The sequence below is a fragment of the Polypterus senegalus genome, chromosome 1, assembly GCF_016835505.1.
Source record: "Polypterus senegalus isolate Bchr_013 chromosome 1, ASM1683550v1, whole genome shotgun sequence".
Taxonomy (NCBI): domain Eukaryota; kingdom Metazoa; phylum Chordata; class Cladistia; order Polypteriformes; family Polypteridae; genus Polypterus; species Polypterus senegalus.
In genome coordinates, this window is record NC_053154.1 from 86,669,169 (window position 1) to 86,694,296 (window position 25,128).

At 36.5% G+C, this 25,128-nt stretch overlaps 2 protein-coding genes across 2 annotated transcripts in view; one reads left to right on the forward strand and one right to left on the reverse strand.

The window, feature by feature from the left end:
• Positions 1 to 12,846, reverse strand: part of gatad2b (GATA zinc finger domain containing 2B) — a 277,061-nt gene extending 264,215 nt beyond the window's left edge. Inside the window, exon 1 of the mRNA XM_039752811.1 lies at positions 12,814 to 12,846. The gene's annotated coding sequence lies outside the window, so the exon portion shown is untranslated. The remainder of the gene's footprint in view (positions 1 to 12,813) is intronic.
• Positions 12,847 to 12,978: 132 nt separating this feature from the next.
• Positions 12,979 to 25,128, forward strand: part of iqgap3 (IQ motif containing GTPase activating protein 3) — a 109,953-nt gene continuing 97,803 nt past the window's right edge. The window contains exons 1-2 of the mRNA XM_039752797.1: positions 12,979 to 13,211; positions 14,804 to 14,891. Of these exons, the coding sequence (XP_039608731.1) occupies positions 13,175 to 13,211; positions 14,804 to 14,891 (125 nt within the window). The 5' untranslated portion in view covers positions 12,979 to 13,174. The remainder of the gene's footprint in view (positions 13,212 to 14,803; positions 14,892 to 25,128) is intronic.

A 25,128-nucleotide genomic window follows, 5' to 3' on the forward strand; every position in this document is an offset into this window, starting at 1 on the left:
GGGCACAAAGTAAAATAAACATCCCTCTGCATCTTTTTTGACAACACTCCAACTCTTTTGCCTACACTGACATCTTATACATTTTACTCTCTTTACGGCTCTATTACTGCATTAAACCTGTTAAATCTAGTAGTCCAGATTGCTTTTCATTATTGTTAGTCTTAAACTACACATCATCAATCTAAAGGACAAGTGATGCCAGTGTTTTCACTATTTCAAAAACCCTTTATGGAATTCTCATCTATGATCGTTTAGCATCCTTTCTCTGGAACATTTCTTTAGGGTTGCCTATTAATTCCTGGTCAAATCATATGAGAAAAATGTTGATTTTTCTCTCATCATGATCACTTATAAGTATAAATATATATTCTAATTTGAATATTATTTACAAACTATAATGATCCCGACTCTACAGCACTCTTAGGTTTTTTTTTTTTCGTACGTTTTGTAACATTTTTGGATGTTACAGAAGGCACCCTAAGCCAAAGTTGTCTAACCCAAATAAGTACACAAAGACAACTTGTGTTGCCCAATACAGTGTTAAGGGAAAACACGCCTGTGATGATGCCGGTCCCCTACAGACTCCCTCTTCCAACATGGGAGTCTGTGGAACCACCAATACCGTTGATAGTTATGACCGAGATGAGCCGACATAAGGATAATTCACTGATGATGCCAGAGGATGGTGGAAAAAGTGCTCAAGTGCCTTTATTAAAATCAAAGTCAAAACACAAGTAAAACCAACAAAAGTGCAAATGGTGCACTGTTCAAAAAAGAAACAGTACATATATAAATCCATAAAATCCAGTGTAAAAAATAATCAATAAATAAATCCATTAAAATCCAAGGTTAAATGCAGTCTAACTTGTTCTGATCTCTTTCCACCTCCTTCTCATGCTCTGCGGCTCACCCATTGCTTGAGTAGCCAGCGGAGACTCGGCAGCCATGAGCTCCTTTCAACCGACCTCTAGCTTGGCTGCCACCAGGCATCACGGCCAGACCGTCCGAGGTTGGCTCTCCTGGCTTCTTCCTTCCTGCTTACATTGTCGCACCTCAGAAGCCAAGAGAGTGCTACTGCCTTGCTCGCCACACTCCACCTGGATGTTCAGTGGGGTGAACTAGCCCCTAGAGCATCACAGCTAATGGTCCTTCACGGGGCTCCAGCTCGTGCTGTCTCATCCTTGCAGGTGGCAGAATCCTCCTGCTAAGACTGCCTTTTCACGTCTTTTAACCTCTTTCCTTCTTGTCTTTGACTTTTTCCCCCTTTCCTTGTGCCGACCCATATATATATATATATATACACTCACGTCTCCGTGGGCACAGCACCATAATCACATGCCGCAGGAAGCCGATGAAGCAATCAAGAGCGATTCCATCGGCACATGCAGGTGCGACTCGCTCCAGCTACCTTATTAACTCCTCGTGGTCATGCAGTTAGGCCCAAGGAGAGCGACGCAGCTCTATGGATTTGAAACTGGCCTTTTTTTTGAAGCCGCGGACCCGCTATACAACAACACCGTTTTCTATAATTCTGTTGCCACAACCTTCTGCATGAATGCATGTCTGTAATTAGATGTGTTCATCATCTGCAAGGTATAAAATAATTTGAATGCTGGGTATGAACAGAAAGGAAGTTGTTTAAGTTTTTGTTTTTATTTTACATGAAGTGAAAAATACTTGATAAATATTAACAAGACTTCACCTTATCTTTAAAATACTAAAACAGTCTGGCCTTTCCTTTCAACTTCTGATCTCATAGACACCCTCAAGTACCTTTTAAGTCCACTATCAATGGTTTGTAGGTGTCTCTCAGAATCTCTTGGACAGGAGATTCACTATTATGGTCTAGTTTTATGGTAAACTTTGACATTTCAGTGACTGCACTAACATCTAGCTGGTCTCAATAAATGTACTTTGTGGCCTAATTCCATATGCAGTGGTCTGAAATTATTTGCATAAGTTGTTTTTGTTAGAAAATACATATAATGATAGAACACTGGGTGCATGATTACCACATAATTCATAACTGATATTTATTGCCATTGATATTAAAAGTAGCGATTATTATTTTCTGTTAATACTACAATGAAAACGTATTTTATGTTGACGACTGCATATACTGTATAATGTATAGATATAGTACAGTAGGACCTCCATTTAATAACCTCCTAAAAATTGGTAATGTGAAATTACTGAAAGGTGGATTAGTTTCAAAAGTTACTGATGTTTCTTTTTAATTTTTTTTTTACAATAAAGATACAATACACTTGTTAAATATTTATCACTGTTTTTATAATACAGAAAATGAAGTAAAAGAATGATATTCAAATATGTATGAAGTTTAACACAACATAAAAATTCCTTTTTTTCAAAACAAATATTAATTCAACTACTACTCACCATTCAAATTTATAAAATGTGGGGAAATGTTAAATTGGGTCCTGATGTATTAAGAAGACAAAAGTTTTGTGTGTATGTAAAATCAAAGCAGATGGTAAAATCTTAAATGACAGTAATTTAAGATTAAAAATCAAATATAAACACAACCTGGTAATTCTGTTGTACATGTATGTAATAGCATCAAATGCAGCAATGCAACACCATTCAATATATAGTCCTTGTGTCATGTATTTGTATATAATGCTAGAATATAAATGCAGCAGTAATAAAAGAGAACATCATTGGCAAAGCACTTTTCAAGTTCACTACAGGCTTAAACAATATTTGCACACTATCTGGCAATTATTTGTAACTTGTATAAGATATGGCAACATTGCAACATCTAAACCACCGTGGTATGCACAGTAGTGTTGGACCAATAAAAAAAATGTTGATTTTGGTACTGATACTAGCTTTCGCTCCTCAGTACCAGTACCAAACCTATACTGAAGCAAATAATGTATATCCCCCCCAGCCCACTAGGCTCTTAGATGCCACACTCCACTTGTCTTGTGGTCAGAGGCAATCTTACTGCCGCACTATACCCTAGTTCTGCTAGGGTTCATCTGAAACTCGCCAGTGGCCATGTTCATAGGCCAATAAACATGTAATAATTGCTTCTTTCAATGCTGGATCTGTGATGCCCACTGTAGCCCATGATTTCATGGAGAATGTGAATGTTGTGTCCCTTGAGAGTGTAGAGAGTGCTGATATATGCATTTTATAACAAGGTGTGGTGAGGAGGGGTTCCCCATGGAGTTTCAACTTCAATGATATACAAATATTGCTTCAAAATGGTGTGTGTGTGTGGAGGGGTGTAATCAGAATACAAGTTTAATATTTTGCTGTGCTCTGTAAATATTTTGAAACTGCTTTTTTTATTTCTATTCATATGCACAGCTGAGCCAGATTTAGCACAGGGGCCCAGCATTTAGAACTACTAGGCAAAGCATTTTAAGACAAGACAAGTTAAGGACAACTACAAAATGGGCAACGTGCATTATTTTTGTGTGTCAAACTCAGCATGAAATTGTATCCTCTCTTTGCCTTGTTTGGAATTGTATTATTCACCTAAGTGGGGGCCTGCACATGGAGAAAGAGTATAAAGCCATGGAACATTGCCCGGCAAACCTGTGAAGCTGATGGACGGATGGGAGATACTGTCATTAGATCCGGAAAATCCTTCCAAGCCGGAAACGAAAATGGCAAACTGTATACATCAGGCCCCCACTTCGGTGATGGTTTGTCATGGCTTCCTCATCTGTTATGCCACATAAACTGTCATTAAAGAAAGTTATTTCTTCTATGTGATTTCTTACCGCCTTATCACTAAGAGAGGGGTATCTCCTTTTTACATTATATCTATATAGTTTCGGGTTATGTAACATGCTGCAATTAAAAAAGAACTTATTTCAACAAGGGAGATAGCACCCCCTGCTGGATACAAGGAGCTCCTTTGTGTATCAAAGTGCAATATGCCTGTACACAATTACCATTAAAAGTTGGCACATGATTCTGTTTTTTTGCTGGTATAGTACCATTTTAAACATTGGGTAGTTCAGTACTTTTTTAGTACCAGTGCGCCTCGCAACACTAAGCACAGTGTATACTTTTAGCAAAAAAATGCCTAGTGATTATCTTATGGTAAATTGTAGCCTATGACCAAAGCACCGGAGTTTGGTCTAGTCATTGATAGTAGTGTCGTTGCTAAATTCGCCAGGTTATCTGTAATCAAGCAGACAGCCAGTGCAACTCTCAGTCCTTGAGCAGCTGCATCCCTGTTCCTGAGGAAAATATGCTGTTTTTAAGAAACTTTGGCATGTTTCAATAGTTCTACTCTACCACCTATATCAGAAACATGGTTCTACTTAATCACCCAAAAAGCGCCATTTGTTTCAAATACAATTTCTCTCCAATATTTGGGATAAAGTAAAGACAATGTATCAAATAACTGCTCAAGGAGATGACTTATCTTTTACCCTTTGTGTTGGAACCTTAATTTGGAACCTTTATTGTGCACGGTTTTAGTAGTCTTATCTTTAGATAAGTAAAACGCGATGACTATTGACTGACTATCTGATTTTACTTATGGAAGGTTGAGAGCATGCACTGATAGTGCATTGCCGCACCCACCACACATCGAACCACCTAAATTGGGACCACAGTGCAGTGGATGACACTTCAGCACCACACTGGAGCCTGCTGGATATAGACGTACATTACAGCGTGAAGTGGTGGTGATTGTCTCTGTTGTGGTCCATAGAATTTCTGTGTCTTGGTGATGCTTACCTAGCTTTAATTCACATACTGTATACTATGTGGTAGAATTTTTGATGGTTGTATAAAAATATATGCTGCAACAGTTTACACATTTTTGATCAACATCATCACTGTTGAAAACAAAATGATGCCAAAACATGGACAATAGTTTTCATTTTAATACTAAAACATTTAAAAAGTATTGGGTAATTTGGAATCAATGTTACAGTTGAAGTTTACACATACTTAGGGTGAATTCTTTAAACGTCACTTTTAAACCCCACCACAGATTTTATACTAACAAACTATAAATTTGGCATATCGTTTAAGACATCTACTTTGTGTGGGGCAAAAGTATTTTTTTCCAACAATGTTCAAATGTGCATTTTTCTGAACAAAATAAAAAAACTCTTTTTTCAGAAACTGCTTTAACCATTGCACCTGCTCAGTAAAATCAAACTACTCCAATCTTGTATAGTATTCATTAAACTCTTCTGTATATGCAATATTATACCTGCTTAATGAAGTTTATAGCCTTGAGTTTTGCAAGAGCAGTAGAGTTTTAAATCAGTCACCTTCAATGAAACTAGCTGTGGTGACATTATAAAATTCTTAGGTTCAACAAATCAATCTGTGTTTAAGCAGCAATTTCCATGTGTTAAAAGCAGCATCGTAAGGTGTGTGTGCAAAGCACGTTAAAATACAACACAGACAATACAAGATAACCAGTTACAATACAAATGATTAAAATCCAAGATAAAACACAATATGTTACATATTTGCAGTGAATGTTTAAGTGCAACTTGAAAGAGAAAAATATACATACAGTATATCCAATTTGTATGGACTATTAAAATTATATACAAGTAAAATATGTTTATAAATATCAAAGTTTCATTTTTTTGATATTTAGAAACACACCCCAACACGGAAAGCTATTAAAGAACATTTATTTGTATCAATATTTATAAGCAAAATATAAACTGCACATTAGCACAAGACCTGGTAAGTGTAAGAAGGAACACTTTATGTTAAAAGGGATGAACGCCTTCATTTAAAGAGCATGCTATCAATTTTTCTTCCATCCATCTATGCTACCATCTATTTTCAAACACATTCAAGAAAAAGAAAAACTGAGAAATAATGTACAAAACTCAAAAAATAAAATCCTTATAATAATCCTAATGCTAAGGAAAAACAACTGATCAAGTTTTGAGTAGGTAGCTTTTTTGGGTGGCATAGCACCCACAAAGCCCTGGGCACTTGGTTTTGATCTCCTGCCTAGTATTCGTCTATATGAACTTTGCCCATTCTTCTTGTGTTAGGGCTTCATTGAATGGCTTGATTTTCTTCCATTTCAAATATATAAATCCAACCATTATCAAACCCTCTTAGTTCAGTTCAGTGTGATATTTAGCAAGTTACATTCTGTTTGTATTTTTTTTTAACGTAACAGTGCTGGCTGGAATAAAAGAATACCCCTTTTATATATAACTAGTCAAAATATCAGGTGTTGCCCATGTATATATTTGTATAATGGGTTAAGGTAAGAAAGAAAATTATTTACTTTTAAATGTTGACCCTTTTGTCATTACTGGCTGAAATGCAATTCACTACCTCCCTGATGACTATTAGATTCTCTGCTGTCATATGAGTTGAGAATTTGTTCTTCTTGTACATAACTGGATTCCTTGCTGGTCTGGAACCATGAATGCTATTTCCTTGTATTTTCTGGTTTACTGTGGTTTCATTAATAGAATGATTAATCCCACATTAATGAAATGGATGGCTTGTTGAATGATCAAAGATCATATAATGTCAATGGGGGATTTTAATGTACACATTGATGAGAAAACTGAATGTTATAGCAAATGTTTTACTTATTTGTTAATATCAGTAGTATGTTGTTAGACTGTAAAAGGTCCAACTCATAACTATTACATTAGATTTAATTATAGACTTGAAGTTCAAAATTGAAATAGCAATCCATTAAATGAAGTTACTTCTGACCACTACTTAATTACGTTTGACTTGGTTCTGCCCTTACCAATACATTCAAAGATTAAAACAAAGTCATTTTACATTGTAATTCAGCTTTAAAATTTATAGATACTTTAAGTAAGTCAAGTGTAATGTTGGAAAACTATTTAGATCAGTTAACATCAAATGTAACCATGGAAAAAAAAAATATAATCTGACTTTAAGAGATGCTTTGGTCACAGTGGCACTCTCCTTAAAACAAAAGTGATCAAAGCACATAGAAACTCTCCCTGGTTTAACGAGAACACTCAAGCTCTTAAATTAGAGCCTGTAGCACCAATCTTTAGCATTATCAATAGTTCAGTATTGCATGGCACAGTACCCGATGCAATAAAATGGTCAGTCATCAAAGCATTACTTAAAAAAACAGAACTACACCAAAATCAAATTTAACCTTTCTCTCTAAAATACTTCAAAAATTAGTCGCCAATCTGCTTCAATCGCACCTTACACATCACAATTTATTTGAGAAATTACAGTCTGGCTTCCGCATTGGTCATAGAACAGAAACGGCACTAACGCATGTTGTAAATAATATTCTGATATCTTCTAATGAATGAAAATCGACTGTAATTATGTTGTTAGACTTAAGCGCAGCATTTGACACCACTGACCATTCTATTTTATTACACAGGCTGGAAAATGACATTGGGCTCACAGGCAATGTCCTTGCCTGGTTTAGTTCTTATTTATCAAATCAATTCCAGTATGTACAGAAATGTGCTGACAGTACTCCATCATTATACACAGAACTGAGATATGGTGTCCCGCAAGCCTCAGTACTGAGACCTTTACTGCTTTCGCTTTACATTTTTCCACTGGGATCTATTATTAGAAAACCTAAAGTTAATGTTCACTAATGCACAGCTGACACCAAGTTACACTTTTCTTTTAAACCAAATAAAGTTTCTCCAATGTTGTCTTTAGTTAGATGTGTGAATTAAAGGAGTAGATAGATGAGAAATACTTGTCTTTAAACACAGATAAAACAGAGATGTTAATTATTGGATGGAATGATGTTGATCACAACAAATTTTGTCATTGCTTAACTTAGTTGGAATCTCCATTAGTTTTACTCAATCAGCCCGCAATCTACGCATTATCTTTGAATCATTTAAAGTGCACATTATAAAACTGTCTAAAACATGTTTCTTCCATCTTAAATACGTAGAGAAATTAAGGCATTTTCTAAATATGTGGGATACTGAGAAATTAATTCATGCATTTATTTTTAGTAGGATTGACTACTGCAATGTGGTGTTCACTGGATGTTCGCATTGTACCTTATACAGCTTTCAGTTAACTCAAAATTCTGCTGCAAGAATCACTACAAGAACAAGAAATTACACATAACTCTGGTTCTTAAATCCTTACACTAGCTCCCGGTTAAGTTTAGTGCAGATTTCAAGATCCTACTTTTAACACATATAGCCTTAAATGGCCATGGTCCAGCTTAGTTATCTGAACTTATTACCTATAAACCAGAGCACTCATTAAGATCTCAAGATGATGGTCTGCATATGATTCTAAGGAATAAAAAAATAACATGTAGGAGATCAAGCTTTTAGTTACAGAGCCCCAAAGCTGTGGAATAGTCTGCCTGTTACTATAACAGATGCCCCTTTATTCTCAGCTTTCAAATCCCGGCTGCTGATTAATTGTGCATACTGCATTTCTGTTGTTAGTCATTAGCACTAAAACATAAGTAATATGATAGTTATAATTTGTTACTTACCCTCACCTATTCTGTTTCTCTTCTCTGTACTCACATGTGGAACTTTGTGAGTAATGCCAAGCTGTCTGCCTGCCTAAAGAAAAGTAATCTCTGATAGAGGAGCACTGGAATCACAGGGTAGAACGGATCTTTCATCAGATTGGCTGACTCAGCTGTGGAATGGCCAGTAAGGGGGAGGCAGCTTGATGGACGAGGATCTCCAGGATTCTGAACAAATCGGAATCCTCACTGCACACACAACCTACCCAGAAATGGGTCTCTCTCTGAATTGCCTTTCCAGACATTTCTTCCATTTTTAACTACAAGGGTTTTTTCTTGTCGTCTTGGAGAGTCAAGGCTGGGGGCTGACAAAAAACAGGGCCTATTAAAGCCCACTACAGCACTCCTTGTGTGATTTTAGACTATACAAAAATAAATTGATATCGTATAATATCTAAATCATTGATACAACACTTAAGTTGGCAAAAGTACCATTTTTCGTGTTATCTCCTCTACTGAACCCCAATTCACGATGAAACTTTTAAAAGCTGTGTTAGCTGTGATACACAAAAGTAAATGCAATGGATGGAAGCTGACCCAATATAAAACGTCTGTATTGGCTTATGGGTAGTATGAACACATATGCTCTGCTGTTGGTTTAAATGAAGCCAAGTCAAATGAACATGGATGCTATGCTGCAGGATTACAGCATTGTTGGGCAACACATCAAAATGAGATTTCTTTGGGCAGAGGGAGAGAATTCTGCAGAAATTAATTATATTAAACATCTGGTCATGAAACCACATTAAACCAGAAAATATAAAGAAGTGGCATTCATGGATCCAGCCCAGTAAGGAATGCAATCATTAGTTAGTATAGCTGGACATAAGCAAGTAAGACTTTTGGCAGAAAATGAGAACAAATCCAGTCAGTCATCTCATTTGGTTTGCTAATTGCTAGGTTGACGTCAATATTTTGATACATTTATAAGAACATAAGTCTGACAATGAAGAGAGATGAGAGGCAGAAATATTAAGCAGTCCCAAACTGCTATGTGAAGAGGTGTATTGTGTATTCTCTGTCATTTATGGTTACTGTAGTAGCCCAAGGATATCTGGGAATGAGAAGCTGAGACACCAGAATGATGACAGAATTGAATGATAGCTGTATGTTCAATAATGAATTGTCAATTTTTGAAAGTTGGTTAGTCACGATAAAATTCCTTAGAAGTAAATCATCATCAATAACAAGATGTGTCTAAAGGTGCACCTGATCATCATTAGAGAGGAAATGGGGCAACCACTGTAGCAAAACTACCTAATAGTTCCAGGAATCCAGGCTTGATTCGGAGCTTGGTAACACATTGGTTAGAGCAATTGCCTAGCAGGTCCAGGTATCCAAACTTAGTTTGCAGCTCTGTCACATGCGCTTTTCCCATCTGCAAGAACTGCCACCAGGTATTTCTAATGTGTCTCCTTTTTTGCATCACAAACATCTGTATGCTAAGGTAAATGGAGTTCTTACATTGGCCCTGTGATGAACTTCCAGCACAGAGCTAGTTTTCGGTTTGTGCCCACTTCTGTTGGAATAGGATTCAGCCATCTGTAAATGTGTAAAACTATAACGTGGTTCAGAAAATTGACAGATGTTGAAAAGAGTTACGCAAAAAGTAAGCAGATCAACAAGACATATAACCTAACAGGCAAAGTTTAATTTAAGATTTGAGACAAGAAAAATCATGAGTGTGCTTCTCTTGACTTTCTCATATTCTGAAATAGTGGAAAAGGTCATTAGAACCACTTCCAGTTGAGCAATATTTCTCAAATATCATATCTCTTTGTATCTCATCTTAACTAATTGATAATATTGATACATTATCTCTATTTATAATCAAACTTTACATTAAACTTATATTTTCGTATTCGAAAGATCGACAACGGTGGTGGAATTTTTTCATGATTACATATGCATTACCTAGATTACGTTGAAAGTAAAAGAGTTATAGTCACATAAAAACATAGAAAAAATGTTAGCATTATAAATATTTGTTGCAATAAATTGCTTAGATAAAACTGCATTTCACTAGATTTAATTATGAGAATGATGGCGGAAATAAAAAAAAAAAAAAATCACAAAATTAAATCTTTACCAGGAACATGACGGAGACGTAGCAGGTTATTATTCCCATTACATCTTTCTATACTGTTAAAAAAAATTAACGGAACACTTTTTAATCAGAGTATAGCATCAAGTCAGTGAAACTTCTGTGTTATTGATCTGGTCAGTTAAGTATCAGAAGGGGATTGTTAATCAGTTTCAGCTGCTTTGGTGTTAATGAAATTAACAACAGGTGCACTAGAGGGGTAACAATGACACAACCCCCAAAACAGTAATGGTTTAACAGGTGGAGGCCACTGAGATTTTTCCCCTCATCTTTTCCGACTTTTTTTTTTTTTTTACTAGTTTTGCATCTGGCTACGGTCAGTGTCACTACTGGTAACATGAGGCGATACCTGGACCCTATAGAGGTTGCACAGGTAGTCCAGCTTCTCCAGGATGGCACATCAATACGTAGCATTGCCAGAGTTTGCTGTGTCTCCCAGCACAGTCTCAAGGGCATTGAGAAGATTCCAGGAGACAGGCAGTTACTCTAGGAGAGCTGGACAAGGACATAGAAGGTCCTTAACCCATCAGCAGGACCGGTATCTGCTCCTTTAGGCAAGGAGGAAAAGGATGAGCACTGCCAGAGCCCTACAAAATGACCTCCAGCAGGCCACTGGTGTGAATGTCTCTGACCAAACAATCAGAAACACACTTCATGAGGGTGGCTTGAGGGCCCAACGTCCTCTAGTGAGGCCTGTGCTCACTGCCCGGCACCGTGGAGCTCAATTGACATTTGCCATAGAATACCAGAATTGGCAGGTCAACCACTGGCACCCTGTGCTTTTCACAAATGAGAGCTGGTTCACCCTGAGCACATGTGACAGACGCGAAAGGGTCTGGAGAAGCCATGGAGAACGTTAGGCTGCCTGTAACATTGTTCAGCACGACTGGCTAGGTGGCGGGTCTGTGATAGTCTGGGGAGGCATATCCATTGAGGGATGCAAAGACCTCTACAGCTCAAGGAGCTCAGAGATACCCAGGTGCAGATCTGGGAGGAGATCCTCCAGGACACTATCCCTCCTCACATTAGGAGCATGCCCTGACGTTGTCAGACATGCATACAAGCACGTGGGGGCCATACAAACTATCGAGTACAATTTGGAGTTGCTGCAATGAAATTTCAGCAAAATGGACTAGCCTGCAGCATCATTTTTTCACTTTGATTTTCGGGGTGTCTTTGAATTATGCCTTCTGTAGGTTGATAATTTTCATTTCTATCAAACAATGTGGCATCCTTTTTGTTTCTAACACATCACCCAGTCCAGATCAGTGTAGATATCTGGCATGATTTTTTTCCCCCCATTGAGATCTGACGTGTTTTCTGCGTGTTCCTTTAATTTTTTTGAGCAGTTAATTTACATGGCATGTTCAATGTTTACACGTTATTGTTAAACTGATGATGCATACATTAAATTTGATAATAGTTATTGAAAGAATACGCGTTATATTGCATAAAGTTTTTAATATCGTGTACACATTTATATTTACATGATACAAAAAAATCGGATGGTTGTTTAAATAAAATACTACTTCCGGTTAAGTAATTTATTTCAAATTTCATATCGCTTTGCTTTATATCATAAATATCTATACAAAATTTGATTAATCTATCTGTAATTATAACCATAGTTTACTTGAAAATTAGCTAAAGTATTCAGTTAAAGTACCACTTCGGGTTGGATTCCTTATTTTTGATATAAAGCAGGTCTACAAAATCTCGTTTACCTAAATCAAAGCGTTTTCGAGTTATCGTGTTTACACACATACATACATGGTTTTAAAATTTGTATTTTCGGAGTCAGGAAGGTCTAAAACGTAGATTCATCAAAAATTCGAGGTTGGATTTTTTTAACAATTCATATACTTTTTTATACTGTGTAAAGTATACGAGAAAGTAAAAACGCATGGTCTTTGTTTAGCATAAAAGGCTTCGGTTTTTAAATAGGATTCACAATCCTCACTTACTACTTAATTCCAACATTCCCTGCCAACCTTGTATTTAAGACACATCTTCGAGAATTCAGTTATGCCAAGGACTTAAATCCTGTAATTCCTTGTACTTTCAACTAATTTATTATATAAATGCGAAACACTTTTCACTAATATCAAAAGCACAACTAGTGTATAACAAGTTAAGCACAGTGCATAATCCCTAAAAATGACACATAACGAAACGCCCTGGAACAGAGACCACTTACGTTGACACCAAGCCGGGACAAAATGCAGTCTCTATTTTGCGAGCAGCACTTCATTCAATGTTGGTGTTGCGACGACTAGGCGTTTACCGAATACTCATTTAACTACAAATCCCACGAGACAGAAGCCGAAGCCACGCCCCTGGAGCGCTCCAGTCGTTGGTTGACGGCGGGATATTCAAACCAAGGAAAGTAAACAGAAGTGTGGGTGCACTTAGAAGATTTGCGGTTGCTTTTATTTTGAATAGCTTTTTGGTGTTTGACATGCGAGCCGTAAATTGTAGTCGAAAGTATATCTGACGGGATTATTTCATTTTGTTAAGCGTGTTTGTACAATTTTTGTTCGTTATCAAGTACGAGAGCAATGGAAGGTGACGTGGGAGTACAGACACGTACCGGCTGTAAGTACTTGGAAAAAATGGTTGCTATACTTTAAGGGAAAGAGATAACTAGAATAATATACTTATGTACTGTATAGTTCCTGATTTATTTTATCTGAAAGTACGCACCAGTAACTGTAAGTTGGATTAAAGAAAGTATTTTCCTCAAATTATTGCCTTTATATGACTTGATAAGTCTGTTTAAGAAAATGAATGGCGGATTGGAAGAGCTATGTTTAGCCGTCTTTCTCATGACGTAAACATTTGTCTGAAAAATAAAAAAATGTTAACAAAGCATTAATAATATACGCGTTTTAATATGGTTTGAATTTTCTTAAGTATAAAAGTTTACAATTGGAATGTAATCTAACGCAAAATACTTTTGCGTCAGTTACCCCCAGTAAACGTGTTCGAGGGTTCATGAATATGAAAAATACCTTTGCTGTTTGTCGGAATTATGCTACGATTCTTGCCGAACTTTAACAATCATTGAATTAAAGTGGTAATACAGAAAAAAGGATATATATTGGAACGAGACGACTAAAACCTAATTTTCGCGTATTTTCTTTATATTTGCTGTCTTGGAAAAAATAGTTTTGAAGCGTGCTGTTTAGACAATCGGCACAGTACAGTTGATTGAAAACAATCTGAAGCTTTAGCCTTGGGAAAGGAAAAGAAGGCAACATAAGATATCCTCGCCTGTCATTACTGGCCTGGTAGAAAGCAAAATTGATGTATGGATGAATTAATGATTATGATACAGGAAGGTTATGCGGTATTGTAAAAAAAAAAAAAAGAAAATGTTTCAGGTAAATATCTTCACTATGCACCATATAAGTAGTTCGCATGAAGATAGATTTCATTTAAAAAATTTATCAAAAACAATCGGTGTCAGAGTGGTTTATCCAAGGCTTGATCCTGAATGTGAAAAGCTACCTAATATTCAAAGGTGGTCGTCCACCAGATACTGCCATCCTGAGTATTGAGGAAGTTGTCTAAATCAGGTTTAAAAATACATATATAAAATGCATCTAAATTGCAGATAAAAAATAACACTTATGAATCAAGTCAGGTAAGGGATTAGGCTGCTTTCTACAAGCTATTTTTATCAAGACATTTTTTGGTAACACTTTAAAAAAGTATAATTGCATTCATAAAGGAGAAAGGCCCGTATATAATGAAGACTTTTAACATGTCTATTGCATTTTACAATGATGTGATGGTTGTACTTTTAAATTTAATTATAAGTATTGCATGTTTCTTGTAACATTCTAGGTTTCCTATTTTCAATAAAGTATCTTGACGGTTTCAAGTTCTAAAAAGAATAAACTGTATATTAAGACTTAACATAAATTGCCCATGTTGTAGTTTTTAGGTCATACTGTAGCTTATATGTTGTTTTCTATTGAACATATTGATAAAGGGGATGTTTCCATGCCCTTGTGCATCTAACAAAAACAAGCACAGTATTGGAAAGTTGCATTTTGTTTATTTTACACTTAGAACTTTGAGTTGCATTTTCCTGTAATTAATCAGCTGAGTTTGCACTGCCATTTTTTTGTGTAATTTCCTGATTTTTGGATCTTAATGTATATATTTCATTATTCCCGCAGATGAACGGTTGACTGCAGAGGAGATGGATGAACAAAGAGCACAAAGCATTGCCTATCAGTACCTCTGTCGTTTAGAAGAAGCCAAAAGGTCAGGAGGAGAAAAAGCTTTTTATGTTCTATTCAAAAATGAATCTGTAAACAGAAAAAATTGGTTCAGAAAGAAGAATTGTTGTGGTGTTATATAAATAAGATGTTTTATTGTTATTATCATCATTTGTAGACTTGCATTTTTTAGCAATTTATGTAAACAAGTTTAAAATTTAGTTCCAGAGTAATATGGTTGTACATTAAAATGTCAAAACAAAAATGGTTGTATTGTTATCTAGATTGTTGATTATACATCTTATTGTGTGGGATCCCCTCGCGTGCACCCCACCCCGAAGCCAAAGATCTGTTTTTGCCAAGCTTTTCTGAAGTGTAATGGAGTACAGATCAATAAAACTGTATAGCTGCACCCTGTCACATAATCAAAGATTCATTGGCAAATCACTTACAGTATTTTGGTAGTATGGTGGCAGTGCTTTTTTCTGTCTAACATTGTTTTTTGTGTCTATTTACTGTATGCTTTGTAAGGTTGAAAAAATCTAACCCATAGACAACATTAAATTCTCTTTAGTGTACTCTCATCCATGGTCATCTTTGAAAACTGCATTGTAATAAGCTTTCTTAAAAAGCATTGACTTGACAGGTCAGCCTGTAGCAATAATATATACAACAGTACATTTTTTATAGACTTTAAGAGTGTTGTGCTGGAGTATTTATCATCTTTGTTGCCTTGCAGCTCGATGAGACTTCATACGGAACTTGTAGCAGTCACTTTCTTTGTGAACAGTGTATGTTGTCCCCATGTCTGCATAGTTTTGTTCTGGTTACTCTGGTTCTCCTGTAGTTTTTTATATGTTGTGCTCGGCGTCCTCATTTGAACCAACACAAAATTTTATCAATTTTGGTTCTTTGGTACTCTACATGAACAGTCCATGCAACTATAAGACTTATGGCTTAATGATATATACCATACTGTGTAACATCCTGGGAGGCATGGGTGTGGTGCTTTTTGACAACACACTGTCTAATTACTCAATATTTTAAATTTCACTGGTTGATAGTCACTGATCTTTTGTTTAAGATATTCATTTGATTGTCATTAGTCGCTAGCTAAAAAAAGAAGCAGGAATTGCTGTAGCAAGACGAGTGCTTGGATCCGCTACATACAACAATTATGCAATTGTAGCATTATTAGCTAGCTAACATGATAGTTAATTATTTCTTTGTGAAAACACCAAGCAAGCTGTCAGTGCACTGTGTGAATATCTAATTGTACTGGAATATAAAATTACCTCATAAGTCAGAAGTTTTTCATTGTAAGATAATACTGTCACATTTAGAACTTGATATTGGGTGATTAGGTGCAACTTGATATTTAAAGCATTATGGCTATGACTATAATACAGTACATTTTTCTCTAACACTTGCTATTAAAATGACTTGTAGTTAGTTGGTACTTCTTGCACCATGAAATTGTATGCTAATAAAATTAATTGCATGCTAATAGAATTGCTTTTTCACATTGGCCTTATATTCCAGTAAATCTGAACTTTTCAATTGTATAATTGTATTAAATTGTATAAATATTATCTTGTCCTCACAAAGTACTAAGTTTGTAAAAGTCTAACTTTAGCTGAAACACAGCACATAACAAATTTACTATGTGTTTTGTTGTGTAACTGCATAGTGGTTAATTCCGGGTTACACATTTTGTAATATGGTAACTGCTGATTGTCAGGTATGAGCCTGCAACATTTGCATTACAAAGGCACTTAAAAGCAGTTTCATTTTTTTATGCTTCTAATAAGAGAACTCTCATCCTCAGATACGCAAGAACTGCCTGTAAGCACTTCAAAGAGGAGTGCTTACTTGATGTCCCCACCTGTTTGCGCAGAATTGCCACAACAATTTTGCCATTTTTTTTTAATTGATCAAAAAAAAGTCCAGTATGAAAAAGTAAGTACACCCTGTGGTTCACTAAGTTGCTGATCAATCTTTAGTGAGAATAATCTGAAATAATAGTGTTCTGCTTAAATTTCAGTCTCTTAAGTTGAACTGAAAGAACTTGTTACCTACTCCTCTTTACATCCCTCCTTCAGGTTATTGATCTTTCAGAGCATTTTGTTTTTTCTCTGCTGTCTTGAGTACTTGCTACTCCATCTCAAAGGGGTTGCAGCCAAAATTTTAACTTAGCTGTTGCAAAGCCTTCTTTTTAAGTCATTTAGTTTAGTTTTACTAGTTTACTTAGGATTACTGTTCTTATGCTTGATCCAGTTTCAGGCAAGCTTTAGATGTCAGACAAATAGCCTAATATTTGCCACTAGAATACCGTACTATAAAAAGATGTTTTTGGCAAACCCTATGACTGAGAGACGGCCAGGTCATATAGCTGTTAAACAATCCCAAATCATTACTCTTCTTTCAGTGTGCTTGACCAGTTATGAGGTTTTGTGACATTTTCTGCTGGGGTTTAATCAAACATAATGTGTATAAAATCAAAACAACTCCAATCCACTTCGGTCTTGCCTATTTAGGGGAGATTGGTACAAAGGTCTTCTGGTTTATTGAGATGCAACACTACAAATCAAAGTTATGTTCCACTGCTATATTTAGAAAGAAAGATTTCACTTGGCTAACCTTCGATAATTGCCTCATTTTTTTAACCATTTTACTTCAAGCAGAGTTATGAGCAATGTTGCTTACAGGTATTTTTCTATGTATTGTTAAGCAGGTTTGAGCAGAATATGGTGTAATCTGGGCAAAACTAAATGAGCTGCCAAGAACCTCGACTAATGTACAAGATATTCTTTCTTTTAAATTAGTAGTACAGACAGGCTTTCATCAGGGAAGTAGGACATTTGGGTGTTGACCTGCAAAACTAAAGCAAAGTCAGATTAATTTATTGATTCTTGAAATAGGAAAGCAGACATTCAACATAATGTCTGTCAGCTTACTCTGTCATTTTACAAAACAGAATATGTGTGCAATATCATGCATATTAAAGCGTCATTTAAATGTTGCACATATTTCTGCTTTTATTTTGTTTAGTGCTTTCACTACTTGCTGCACATTTGAAATGTCCGTCTCCCTGTAACTCCCCCACCTAGTCTCTGGTTAGGGTGATGCTGCCCAAGTTTCTGGCTGTTGGTGAAAAATACCTCTTTTTTTCAAAAGTGTCTTTCCATTGGGTCGCACATGACTTCAATTTGCACTCAGCAATCTGGTAGCTTAGTTTTTGTACTAAGGTGGTCGTCATGTTGGACTTTTTCTGGTGCAGGGTGGATAGGAGATGCAAGTTACCCTTAACCTGAGGATACATAGCAAAAATGGGAAGTTTCAATTTGCCTTATATTTTAAATTTAAACTAAGTAAAACACTAGATCAGAAAATGAATTGAAAAAGGTGCAATTCTTGAGGATTGCCAGTTTGATACAAATAATAAATTCCTCTGTAATATATTCCTCTATTAAAATAGGCAAGTGTGGTTTAGTGGTACGGACTTTGGACTGTAACCATGAGCAAGTTACTTTGTCTACCTGCACCGCAGCTGAAAAACAAATGTACCCTGTTGTATCTCAATTTAGGTTGCCTTGGATAAAGATGTCAGTCAATTAAGTAAATACTGTAATAAAGTAATAATCAGTAAATCGGCTCAGCTTTTTGTAGATCTGCATTCATATTTGATTCTGGTCTGAAGGCTTTGTGATATCTGTTCCCATTCATTTAAAAGGTGGTGAGGCATTACATCATATGTGACTGAAGTGTTTTTTGTATTCATGCGTTACAGGTTAGGGTGACTCGTTTAGTTATTCTGAATCCTAATAAACCTGCTGTACACCTATCTCTAAGACAAAGAAGGCTGGGCTCTGTTTGTCTTTAGCATTATATGGATGCAGATGAATCTTATCACTACCCTTGTGACATTTTTTGCTATGTCTAAAGTAACTTTTAACACATATTGCTGGTTTAATCAGCTTTTGTGTACATCCTTCAGAGTGGTATCAAGTTAGATTTAATTATTTATGACAGTTTACAAAGCATTTAGGACTTCTCCAATTTGCATTTTTGTTATATCGCAAGTTACTTTAGCAGAGCAAGCATTAAAATGGTGAAATATCGCCACCTGCAGGATGTTGCCATTTTTTGTTCGGGATTAGCTGTAATGGTCTTCAAGGTTTAAGGGATTTTATTTAGTCAAATTCACTCAAGAAAACGTGAAATATGCCTTTGTTTAATTTCAAAATGAAATAAAAAAAAAAGTAATTAGATGGATTGGGATAATGTTTACATCATTTGACAAACAGATTTTTTCATAAACTACTTCTAGCAGTTTAACAGCAGTAACAGAATTTATATATTTATATATAGCACATTTTCATACAAGTGTAGCTCAAAGTGAAAGTACATTTCACCTAAAATACGCAAGAAAAACTTAAATGTCTGGAATTTTTCTTTATCTCTGATATTTCCTACTAAAAAAGGCATATGGCAGTGGGAAGAAATGATTTTGTGGGCACTTTGGATGCTTAAGGCAAATATCCTCCCTGGTTTATTGAAATTAAGTTCTGCATGTAATGGATGTCATCTGTTGTGAGTTCTAATCTTTTCAACATTTCCCTGTGACACACGCTTTCCAAATCATCTATGTCAGCCCCTATATCTTATAATATATACAGTAATAGCTTCACGTCTGGTAATTTGCTGGAGCTTTTTTAAATTTTGGTTTGTAAGAGCACTAAATCAGGCAATGAAGGTGAAAGTGATCAAAGAGTGAATCACACTTTAGTGAAAGGAGAAAATAAGGACCTTGTCCACTTTAAATAGCATTAAGTTTATGGAGGAGAAATAAGGACTGATTGCATTTAGAAAATGTCTTTCTTATTTTTATTACAGTTAAGATTATTATCTAAGGTGCTTCCTAGGTAATTGTATTCAGACCTTATTGTACCTCTTCCCCCCAGAACAATGAATTGTGAACATTGAGATTATTGTCTCTTAAGGTCCGATATAATTTTGTGGCCTGTTTGTGAGTAAGAGAGAGAGAGATGTTTTTTATTGCACCAGTAAACTTTGATTTAAATTCTGTCTTTCATCCTTCGCAGATATGTGTTCTATCATATGGTATCATCAGTATACTTGATAATGGAACAGTGGTCGTTATTCTGTCTCAGGTCACTTTTGTACACAGTAAATAGTATTGGTGATAAAATTCTTGGGAAGAGCCTGTATTTGAATCAATGACTTTTAAAAAAGTGTCCTGTACTTTTGACTGTATATGAATGATTTACAGTAGAGAAAGTCCTGAATCCATAATGAAATTAGTGGGTTAGCATTTATACTGTTTAATTTATATAGGTATTAATGCTCAGAATGATGCAAAATGTCAAAGCAATCTAATTTATGATTTACAAAAGCATCATTTGTCCCAGTATAAAAATATTTTAGTACCTCTGTCTGGTACGTTAAACACTATATTGTTGGCATAAAGTGGTACTCTGTGTTGAAGGTAATTCTTTTACAATATACCTGAAATCTTCAGCTCTTTGAGATTAATAACAAGTGGCTGAGTGAAATATTAAAAAAAAAAATCCATATCCCAAAACTAAGAATGTTATTTTAATTTTGTTAGTGTGACTTAATAATTGAATTATCTACTTGCAAATATTGGATCCAAACCCAGTCTTCCATAAGGTGATGAATAAGTAGTCCAAATCAATGCCTTCATATGCCTTTTCTGTATCTAGAGGTAGCAAAAACTTTCACGAAATAGGGGATATAGATGTTATACATAATAATGCTGAACATATATTGTAAATTGTGTAAAGAGCATGTATAAAGAACCCGATTTGATAAACAGAAATCGTTAATGGCAAAACTTTATCAGTTGTTTTTAATGTTAAGGTAGGTTTATTCAGAAAATGTTAATGGTATTTCACATTAGACTTGAATGTTTCATCTGGGGGTATCTGTATAGTTTTTCTTTAAAGTACACATTTTCCTGACTGCATATCTATAGAAACTAGATTATTTTATTTCATATCTAATGCTTAACCAAACAACACTCTTGGCTGTACATGAAAACAAGTGGCAGAGTACATAACACTCTAAAACATTAGAGAGGGGGGAAAAAAACATCATAACTGATTATTTTCTTGAAATAAGCTTCTCTGAAGGCACCACATCAATACTGTTAAACAATAATTTTAGCAAAGGCAAGAATATGAGTAGTTCTTGTCTGAGGCTTGGTTTTCACTCCTGCAGTTCACATGTTGCTTCATTTGAAAGAAGTCCAAAGGCTGACTGGTTTCATGACTCCTAGCAAGACAGTGCTCGGGTGTGAATTCATGAAGATACTGTTATCATTAGTACTCTCTATCTATGTATTACCTTCCCTTCTTATGTTCTCCTTCAAACATTATTTAAAAAACATCTTTCCAGTAAACATTATAACTTCAATCTGTTTCTTTCTCTATAATCAGAAATTCTACCAATTTTGAGCTGACACCTGTAATACTGAGTTTCTAAGTTCTCTGGGTATTCATATAAAAGCCTTGTTTTTTGTCTGATATACTGTTTCCTTCTCGGTATGATCTAAAATATTTTTATGTGCTTGGGTAAATGCAAGCCACAAGTATGCATAAAATGTAGAATTACAGAAAAAAATTATATAACACATTCAAGCTTAAATCAGAATGACATACGAATTACTGGTTATATTTTCTGAAAAGCTTTCTGATAGATTCTCAAAATCTTTCATATTGTCATTTATTGTAATACATATTGCTGTTCTACCACTTTAATTCCATATCTTGAGTAGTGTATTGTTTCTTATTGTCAGATCTTTGTCACAGACTATTCACTGTGAAAGTTGTATCTATTTCTAAATTATTATCTATACTAATAAAAGGCAAAGCCCTCACTCACTCACTCACTCACTCACTCACTCACTCACTCACTCACTGACTAATCACTAATTCTCCAACTTCCCGTGTGGGTGGAAGGCTGAAATTTGGCAGGCTCATTCCTTACAGCTTCCTTACAAAAGCTGGGCAGTTTTCATTTCGAAGTTCTACGCGTAATGGTCATAACTGGAAGCTATTTTTCTCCATATACTGTAATGGAGTTGAGCTCGAAAGCCGTGGGGGGCGGAGTTTCGTGTGACATCATCACGTCTCCCACGTAATCACGTGAACTAACTGTCAACGCAGTACGTAGAAAACAAGGAAGAGCTCTAAAAAGCGCTGAAGAAAACATGCATTATATAATTGAGAAGGCAGCGAAACAATAAGAAGCGAGCGAGTGACATATACAACCATATTCATGAGTGCTGCTACTTCGGAAACAAAGCACGGTGGAAACCTAAAGTTTAAATTAAGTTCATAGACAGGCTGCAGCTGGCGTTTGTCATGCCCACGGGTAATGCGGGATACAAGTTTAATGAGAGAACACAGGATATAAACAAGAGTTTGATCACTTTGTAACTAAGGTAAAATTGCAGGTGGAGGGCTGTGCTTATGCAAATTCCGAAAGACTGTGTTTGTGGGGGATTGACATCATCATCTTACCTCCCATTCACCTCATTTCGCTGTGAGCTGAGCTCCGCAGCTAACGCAGTCTTAAGGAATCGACTTTGTGACGCTGCCACCAAATACTCACAGAAAAATCCACAAGTTAATACACACTCTGAATCCTCCAGGCACTACTTACAAAAGGTTACATTGACAATCGTGTTACGTTATTTTTAAAATGTTTCTTTTTCTTAGCACAAGCACAGCTGAGAAGCTTCGATGCATGTGCTCCATAACGCGTTAAAAAATAATGCATTTAATCACACTTTGTGTTCCAAGCAAAGGGGAACTTCTGTCAATGCATGATTTCCTGGTACACCGATTACATTGATCAGCGCTTCCTGATTCATTTTACCCTCGCACCCCTTTGATTTGAGAACAAATATGAAAAAATATGAGGTTAACACAGAAAAAGAGATCACCAATTGAAGCTTTATGAGTAATCGATACTTTATTCGCTATCAATAATTGTTTTGGTAAAGCCATACTCCGTGTAATCCTCCTTCCATTTTATAATTTTTCCGCCACTAGCCATGATTAAATGAACGGTAAAAAAGTAATAGTGAAGCGAGGGTGACTTATTCAGGCAGGCAGGCGACAGCTCAATAGCTCGAATTTGGATACAAGTAGGTTCTATTTAGTCGCCAGAAATATCTTTGGTAGGAATGGAAGTTGAATTTAGTCTTTAAATTTCTATGGTAAAGAAAAAGTTATGCAATGATGACTACATTTAACTATATAAAGTCAAAACTTGAATATATAAAGTCAGCATCGGTATATATAAAGTAAGCGCTGGAATATATAAAGTCAAAACTTGAATATATCCCTTTGTGGATTTCCAGCTGCATGTATGCAAACTGTATCACAGTCCTTTTCTTCTCTCTCTTTCTCTCTCTCTCTCTCTCTCTCTCTCTCTCTCTATATATATATATATATATATATATATATATATATATATATATATATATATATATACACATACATACACTGCTCACAAAAATTAAAGGAACACTTTAAAGAAACACATTAGATACATCAGATCTCAATATGAAGTTGGATATCTATACAAATAACGACAGGGCAATGTCTTAGGAACAAAAGGATGCCAAGTTTTCTGCCTACAGAGGGCTCAATTGTGTAGACACCCTAAAATCAGAGTGAAATGAAGATGTGGCAGGCTAGTCCATTTTTTCAAAAACTTAATTTATGCTTTTCAGTATGTTGTGTGGCCCCCACGAGCTTGTATGCATGCTTGACAACGTCAGGGCATGCTCCTAATGAGACGACGGATGGTGTCTTGTGGCATTTCCTCCCAGATCTGTATGAGGGCATCCCTGAGCTGTTGTACAGTCTGAGGAGCAACCTGGCGCCTAATGGACCAAACGTAATGTCCCACAGATGTTCTATTGGGTTTAAGTCAGGGGATCGTGAAGGCCATTCAATTGTTTCAATTCCTTCATCCTCCAGGTACTGCCTGCATACTCTTGCCACATGAGGCCGGGCATTGTCGTGCATTAGGAGGAAACCAGGACCTACCGCACCAGCGTAGGGTCTGACAATGGGTCCAAGGATTTCATCCTGATACCTAATGGCAGTCAAGGTGTCTTTGTCTAGCTTGTAGAAGTCTGTGCGTCCCTCCATGGATATGCCTCCCCAGACCATCACTGACCCACCCCCAAACTGGTCATGCCGAATGTTGTTACAGACAGCATAACATTCTCAATGGCTTCTGCAGACCCTTCAACGTCTGTCACATGTGCTCAGGGTGAACCTGCTCTCATCTGTGAAAAACACAGGGTGCCATTGGTGGACCTGACAATTCTGGTATTCTATGGTAAATGCCGATCGAGCTCCACTGCGCTGGGTTGTGAGCACAGGGCCCACTAGAGGACGTTGGGCCCTCAGACCACCCTCAAGAAGTCTGTTTCTGATTGTTTGGTCAGAGACATTCACACCAGTGGCTTGCTGGAGGTCATTTTGTAGAGCTCTGGAAATGCTCATCCTGTTTGTCCTTGTCCAAAGGAGCAGATACCACAGGGCTCTAGAGTGCGACCTAATTTCTCAATGGTGCGACTAAAAAAAATCAAAGGTTGCACCGGTGCGACCAGCCGTTCGAGGGGGAAAAAAAAACAAAACTCCGTGACTCTTAAAGTCTCCCTGTTGTTCAACAACAGTCACACATTAGGCCCATATCGTGGTCTAAACCAATCAGAGATAGTGAAGGGCGGATCCCGCCCCCCCTCTGATTGGCCGTGGTCCAGATATTCCTGTACGTGTGTGTACGTTTGAAAATGCATGTGATGCAGTCAGACAGAGAGAGGTAAGTAGCCCATCAGGTAAACAGTGGATGTAGCCGCGGATTATGAGGGAAGATGAAAAGAACGATTGACAGCTTTTTCGTTAAGAATGTTAAGTTAGGGCCTGATCCATCCGAAAATCATAACCAATGCTCCGACACGGAGCCATCAACCTCCCAAGTTATAGCAAGCCCTGGTCCGAGACGGCATTAGATAATGAGCCACATACGATCGAGTCCGAGCCCACTGAAATTAAAAGGGGTAAAGTGTATACATTTCAAAAAGAGTGGCTTGACCAGTTTCCCTGGCTAAGATACAGTAAAGCTGATAATATAATGCACTGTATTTACTGTAAAGAGTGTGGGAAGACCATGGCCGGCAGTAGTGCATTTGTGACTGGTTCTAATACATTTAG